The sequence below is a fragment of the Cucurbita moschata genome, unplaced genomic scaffold, assembly GCF_002738365.1.
Source record: "Cucurbita moschata cultivar Rifu unplaced genomic scaffold, Cmos_1.0 Cmo_Scf00013, whole genome shotgun sequence".
NCBI lineage: Eukaryota > Viridiplantae > Streptophyta > Magnoliopsida > Cucurbitales > Cucurbitaceae > Cucurbita > Cucurbita moschata.
Window position 1 is genome coordinate 465,284 of NW_019268529.1, and position 7,433 is coordinate 472,716.

A 7,433-nucleotide genomic window follows, 5' to 3' on the forward strand; every position below is an offset into this window, starting at 1 on the left:
GACAGTGAAACAAAACATTTTTTACAAATCATTTTTTACAAATGTATATATAATTGTCAACCTTTCTCCACTTTTCCTATAGAGTTCTAAAATTTTTAAATTATTTATAAAATATATTGTGAGATCTCACATCGACGGGAGAGTGGAACAAAATATTCTTTACAAGAGCGGAAACTTCTCCCTAATATTCTTTACACAAGTGGAAACTTCTTCCTGTGAGACGCATTTTAAAATATTGAGAGGAAACTCGGAAGGAAGAGTCGAAAGAGAACAATATCTGCTAATAGTAGACTTGAGCTATTAGATATATAATATTTTTCCGTACTCCATTTTGGTTCTCAATCAATCATTCATATAGACGAACGTTATGAGTGGAACAGGAACGGACGTGAAGATGTGGAGTCGGTGGGAGCAAATGCATGCGAAACTCGTACGACAAGTGGATAATGATTAGCATTAATTAGAAGTTTGTGATATAAGGGTATAAAGCATGTGAGGGGTAATGATAGCATGTTGATCTAAAATGGTAAGATATTGGAAAGTCAAAAGGAAAGAAATGATATTTAATAGAGCGTTACGTATGAATAAGGTAGATGATTTGGAGAGTAGCCATATGGGGCACATGGTGGTTGGACAGGGTTACTTTGGTCATTAAATAAATAAGAACAAGAATGTGACCTAATTAAGTTAACTCTCTTTTATATTAAGCAATGGGTTTAATTAGCCCTAATCATCCCTTAATTACCCATAATCATCATAATGTCTAATGCTCTGCAAATGGAGTGTACGGATTAGTCACTTCTGTTGCAATCAATGAATTCAACTAATTTGGTAGTTTTTTTTTTTTTAGAAAAAAAAAAGACAACCAATTATTGGTGGTCTATCATTTTTTTTAATTACCAAATAAAAACTAAACGGTGTTCACATTACCTGTGAGGCAGGGACCCGCTCTTGAATGGAGAGGAGAGTTCTCATTTAGACGGAAAATGGGGAAGGGGAGTGGGAGTGGAGAATATTTTTTTATCCGTTAGATAAATGGGGCCGATGACGGGATTATGTTCTTTGTTCTATCCCGTTAATAATAATATATTTTCTACACGTATTAATATGTATATACACGCCTTTTTGGTCATATTAAAAAAATTAATTAATTAATTTTGATAGTCTAATTATATGAATATTTAAATTAAATAGTACGTTGTAATTTTTTTTTTTGAAGTATTAAAGATTTGGTTGTAATATTAAATTTTTAGAATTATATAGATGGAAGATTATATATATATATTCACTTATGAAATATATTGATTTATTATTTTTTTTAACCAAATTTTAATAAACATTATATGGAAAATAAAAATTTTAAAATAACTACCATTTTTTAAAATTTTAAAAGAATAATAAATAGAAAACATTATAGATACTTGATCCCGCAAAAATAAATGGAGAATTTCACGAGAATAGGAATGAAATAGATGGCGGAAATGGGGATAGGGAAGGATTCCCCTTCTCCATCCCCGTTCCGTGGACATCTCTACTAAACGTGGATGACAAGTTAAATATTTTTAAAATATAGTTTATAGTTTTTTTTCAAACTTTTAAATAACACAACTTCAAGTATGTGCGTTTGTGTGCTAACGTGAACATGTATCGATATCCTTCCGGGCTATTTGAGGTGAGTATTGAATGAGTAGATATTAGGAGAAAAAATAATTGTAGGAACCAAGCCAATCATAACTAACAAAGTCGAGAGTACGTGGACCAAAATGAACGGTTTAAAAAATGAACTAAACACAGAATGTCGAAACCAAAGCAATAATGCATTTTGGTGAGCCATGGGTCCTCCAAAGCCAAAGTAACACAAATTAAGGGAAGATTTGTGGGGGAGAAGCACTAGAAGGCCACAATGATACATTTTGGTGAGGAAGTGGTATGATGTTGCCTGGTGGTCTCCTGTGGAGCGGCTGATTGGTATTGTGGTTGGTTTGGGTGCATTGAAGAGAGACCAAGAGACATTCTTAGAGCTTTTTAGGCCAATTTTGGGCAAGCAAAACAGGCAGCTTTGTCAGCTGAGTGGGTTTTATTAAAGGACATAAAGCACCAAAGATGAGCAAAATGGGGCATTGTCCATAATGGGACATATCTTGTCTTGTTTCTCGTGCTTTTACTTCCTCTTTTTGTGTTTGGTATAATCAAATGTCAAAGCTTTTCTTCGGATTTTCTTTGGATTTTAAGACGTGTCTTGGTTCGAGAATAGAGTATATTGCTTTTATAATACACTAATGTTTGGTCTTACATTTCTTGATTGATCGACTTTGGAATGAATAGTTTAATGTAAAACACTTTGAATGTTTTTAATTTTTTCTAAAAACACTTATAAGCGCAAACATGTTTATTTCTGGTTTTATCAAGATTTATTCTTCTCGGGATGGGAAAGACTGTTGAGTTGACGACTTTCTTCTTTCCTGTATGTCGATGCCAAAAAATATTCAAACGTTTTGCTTTGCTCTCCGTCTTGAAGTTGTGGGTGAGTCTAGAGTCAAACATAGTGATTTTGGTCAATTTGTGGTTAACCCAAACCTATACATAAGACTAGGTTCTAGCCAACGTTTTGTCTCTCTCACTTTCTTATGGAGAGTAGATAAATAATTTGGTATACTCTAAAAATACCCTCGATACAATATTGACGATCTTACGAAGATAAAATTTTAGTTAAATTTCTATTTACTGATCTCATCTTTTACGAAATTGATCTCCTTTTAGAATGTATAAGAATATGTGGAGCTCGGCATGTCTGGAAGCACAAGAGAACGTTCTTTTGCTAATATTATCACAAGTATTCGATACTGGATCATTCATAGCATTACTATACCTTCTATATCCATTGCAAGTTGGTTATTCGTGAGCACGGGTTTAAGTCTCATTACATGACACTATATCGGGAATTAAAAGACTAAAGAAAGGCTTTAGTGTCAGAAATGTTGGCTTCATATTTTCCAGACGTATACTTTATTAATCTATCACAAAATTTTCAATCGAAATTCAGCAAATAATGCTGTAGGCCTAAAGAAGATTTTGAATAAAAAAAACTAACTAGAGATGGAATACAAGAGGATGGGTCTAACATGTTACCTGTTGTAGACATAAAAAAGGATCCATCACCAATAATATTGCACATACAGCATAGACCCAACAATGATTCTGTTCTATAAGGACAATTTAACAGACCAAAGTTAGTATCAAAAAACTAACAAAGATTCTAATCTCCCGCTTACCTGGTCGTATTCACGATGTCGTGTCCAGTCAGTTAGCAGCCTGTCTGTCTCTTTTTTCCTAGAAAGCAGAGAAAAGCTACACTTAACAGAGAAGAAAGAAAGGAAAAGAAGCTTCTTCTTCGTTCCCTATAGTTTAGTTATTTATAATCTTAAGTTCCAATTATGTAATGTAACAGCAATCTTTCGCAAGCTTATTTCAGCTGAAAAAACCTTAATCGCACCGATAAAGTGCTTGCTGTCTTATCTTTAGGTTGGTGCAGGATAAAAGAAGCCATTGAGAAAATGAGGAGCCTATCCAATTATCATCAAATGTACACAACATTGTTAAGGTCTCAACTTCAAGCTCAAGCACCTAGCTATTTAAATGATGCGAATATAAGGTGTTAATTTAACAAGGATTACGTCCTTAGTCTATCACTATATGGCCATGGAAGAATGTCTACAATGAAATGGAGATTGAAAATCTATCACGACATATTGTTCAGATGCTAGAGTTTTCCTACTCTGCAAAAATCAATTTGTTCAACATCATGAATGCTAAAAGAATCTGTGCCGCCAATTAGAAGCAAGCGTAAATGAGCTGGGCATCAAGTATATGTATAACTAAGTTCATTGTTCGCACTTCACCATGTACTTTCATGATGCAAAATCGTTCTTCGCCGATCAAAAATGTGCCAAGCTGTATACGAGAATCCAAGCAAGCTGGAAAAAAAAAAAAAGAAAAGAAAAGAAAAGAAGGAAGTCAGCTACTCAGGAGACTGATTATAACCGCTCAAACCCACTCCTAGCAGATACTGTCCTCTTTGGGCTTTTCTTTTTAGACTTCCCCTCCGTTTTTAAAATGCGTCTGCTAGGGAAAGGTTTTCACACCTTTATAAAGAATGCTTCGTTCTCCTTTCCACCTAACAGATATTGTCCTCTTTGGACTTTTCTTTTCAGACTTCCCCTCAAAGTTTTTAAAATGCGTCTGCTAGGGAAAGGTTTCCACACCCTCATAAGGAATGCTTCGTTCTCCTTTCCACTTGGTATGGGATCTCACAAAGGGAAAGCCCAAAGAGAATAACATATGCTAGCGGTGGTGGGCTTTGAGCTATTATTACACTCATCTTGAAAATTTTGAACTTGATAGCAACACAAGCCCCTCCTGGAGATGTGTACGGTTAATGGCGCATTGTATTACTAAATAAATCGATAGTAAAGCACAAAGATGTGGAATTACCAGAAAGAGAGTTATAGAAGCAAAAAGCCCCTCTTGGAGAAGAGCTCCATGACCTCCAAATTCTTCTTCATCAACTTTTAAAATCATTGCATAGTATCCATATACTACGCTGGTCGATATCGCCAAGAAACTGAAAATGGAAACTAGCACGGTAAAGATAGCTTCCATTTACAGACAAAATTAAGAAGTAATTACTGGATGAGCAGCATGATCAAAATCCCGCACCACATTTCTCAAAGAATCCTCATCCTAAGCTACGATCTAAACTGAATTGAGATACGACAATTGCGTGCATTTACATACAACGTTAAGAAAGGACTATTGATGCGTAGCACAGTCAAGAACCAACGAAAGAAAGACTCCCATGGTTAATATTTAAATCACTTGGGATTGCATACAAAATCGTGAAAGGACAGAAGAATTTGCAGCATAATACTAAGCCAGCATCACATTTCTCCAAGTACTGCTCCTATAATCTCAAGAATTACTATTAAACACTGTCAACGTTACATTCATTTGACTCTAAAGGGGAAAAATCAAAACAATGAAATAAAGTCACATCAGGACTCCAGCTTATACTTGTTAGAAATAACCCAAACCTCATCAGTAATGCCAAATTGGCTTGCATATGTACTTTCAAAGTAATGGAGTACTCAGAAATTTGGAATGCACAACTTACATTAGAAACCATATGCCTCCAACCAAAGGTATGGCGCCCCACAGCAGCCCGAGTACAACGGCCACTGCTTGTCGAATCCAGTGCAAAACATCTCCTAGCTGATCCTATTGACAAAGTTGATAAACGGAAACTAAGAACGAGATTCAAAGGTCCGGTGCAAAATGCAATAAGGCAATGCAACTCCTTCATTCAACACCACAATAGAACTCTTAATTCCTAATTCTGAATTCATCCTCGTCAGTACAACGACGAACATAACCAGCAACAGTAAAGACGTACGCATAAAGAACGAAAATTATAAATCTTACGAGACAATCAGAAACAATTGTAATTTGAATCCAATACATAAAATTCAAGTACCTTGTCCCAGGAGGCCTCTGGATCGAACAATTTAGCGAGCTTGAACGGGGCCAAGTGACCATTCTGGTGCTCTTGATGCTGGTGAAGATTGAACTTAACCGGATTCGCTTCTTTCATACCGGATAATCCAATCAAACCAGTTTTCGGAAAACTAAATAGAATCAAAGAAAAATCAAATGATCTACAGTAAGCTCAGATCTAAATTCCAGCAATCCAGCGGATAAAATCCTCCAATAGGAACAGGACTCCTAGGGTTTTCGAGGAAGAATCAACTTCAAATTGCAGGATCCATTAGTAGTCAAACGCTGCTGCAAAAGCAAGAACAATAATGTCTGGTTTCTTCAGCTTCGAGTTTATCACGAACAGGGTTCCTGCTTTCGGGTTTGGATCCCGTGTGGAAGATCCGGTAGTTGATACCCGTGCCACGTAGACACTTGAATCTGGGCCGGCCCATTAAACATGCCGTCTTAAAATAGCTCAAATCTCAATCCAGTTTAATGGGCCAGCCCAGCCCAGCCCAAATTGGTCTCCATATTTTTATTTTTAATAAAAAAAGAATTTCGGGATTGGAGAATTTATATACTTAATTTTCATGGAGTCAGACCACGCATTACTTCTCGGATAAGAGTTGTCGTTGACATTGATGATAAGTGGGCCAAGGCCCACGAGTGCTAATTAAACGACGACGTTTTGAGTTTTAGCTGCAATAACGAGCCTAGATTCCACCCCGGCACGCCCCCACACATTCCTTATCCGGGAATTTAACGGAGTTAAGTAACGTGGATCCCACCTGGCACTGCCGTGTATTTCCGCCGTCAAAGGCTATCTTCTAAGAATATTCCCTCATCGCATCACATCACTCCTTTTCTCTCTCCACAATTCACCTTTTTCTCTCGCGATGGGATAATACCCTCAAAAGGCAGCCAATTCCATCCGAACCTTTTGCCACGTAGGATATTACTATAGATTATTATTTAAGTTTTTTTTTTTTTTTTTTTTTTTTTTTTTTTTTTTTTTTTTTTTTTTTTTTTTTTTTTTTTTTTGTATTTTTACGATCCAAATTTCAAAGTTATATAAAATATACAATCGCGGTTAATTTTTTTTTTTACTTAATACATATTATATCAATAACTAAAATTTTATATAGATCAAATATAAAATACAAAATATTTATCCGAACGATGAATTTTCTATTTTGTATATTAATTAGTTATTGAACTATTCATTTAAATTTGTGAATTTATAAATAAATTAATCATTTTTAAAATTTTATTAAATAATATAAATTTATTTGATAAAAATTAGAGAGATGAAAATCTGATTAAATAAAATTTTTAAATTTGAGAGACTAAATGACACGTAAATTGGAGGGTTACGTTGGAATTTCACAAACGACACTGGACATGACATTGTTTACATCCACGTGGCGGGTGTCAGGGCGTTTGAAGTACTCGTGGGTCGGTTTGGTTTGAAAAGACAGTAAGGGCTACCGGTAGGTTCGGTGACCGGGGTCAATGAGAGTTGGGGTTTAAGCGAGATTGGGAGATTTTTTTTTTTCTTTTTCTTTTTCTTTTTCAAGAGGGTTTTTGGTGATGGCCATCGGTACTTTAACGGAGAGTTGAAAGCAAAATCCACATTTCGAGCAACGTTTGTCCAGATTTTGATGGGATTGAACAAAAGAAGAAATCACGGAGAACGAATGTGATAAGAAAACGGATCGACTTTTTCAATTTTCTTCTGCGTGTTTGTCCGAATTTCAAAACGTTCGAGGAAGAGATTTGAGATTCGATCGATGTTTGTGAGCATGCAATTTCGATTCATTGTATTCGATTTTGTTTCTTTCCTTTTTTTTTTTTTTTTTTTTTTTTTTTTTTTTTTTTTTTTTTTTTTTTTTTTTTTTTTT

At 35.2% G+C, this 7,433-nt stretch overlaps 2 protein-coding genes across 8 annotated transcripts in view; one reads left to right on the top strand and one right to left on the bottom strand.

The window, feature by feature from the left end:
* Positions 1–3,546: 3,546 nt before the first annotated feature.
* On the bottom strand, positions 3,547–5,878 carry LOC111451658 (uncharacterized protein C20orf24 homolog). 2 transcript variants are annotated; one of them, XM_023092150.1, is made up of 4 exons: positions 5,531–5,876; positions 5,171–5,274; positions 4,492–4,621; positions 3,547–3,974 (listed from the first exon to the last, which is right to left on the bottom strand). In XM_023092150.1, the coding sequence occupies exons 1-4, from the start codon at positions 5,645–5,647 to the stop codon at positions 3,936–3,938; spliced, it is 390 nt and encodes a 129-aa protein (XP_022947918.1). In that variant the 5' UTR covers positions 5,648–5,876; the 3' UTR covers positions 3,547–3,935. The 2 variants fall into 2 exon arrangements, with proteins under 2 accessions (XP_022947918.1, XP_022947917.1); XM_023092149.1 differs by lacking the exon at positions 3,547–3,974 and adding an exon at positions 4,283–4,416 and having other exon boundaries at positions 5,531–5,878.
* Positions 5,879–7,073: 1,195 nt separating this feature from the next.
* Positions 7,074–7,433, top strand: part of LOC111451653 (telomere repeat-binding protein 5-like) — a 5,333-nt gene continuing 4,973 nt past the window's right edge. For 3 of the 6 annotated variants that reach the window (XM_023092134.1, XM_023092140.1, XM_023092141.1), the window contains exon 1: positions 7,074–7,234. The gene's annotated coding sequence lies outside the window, so the exon portion shown is untranslated. Of the gene's footprint in view, positions 7,353–7,433 lie in introns of all 6 variants that reach the window. The other 3 variants (XM_023092135.1, XM_023092138.1, XM_023092136.1) reach the window with 3 other exon arrangements.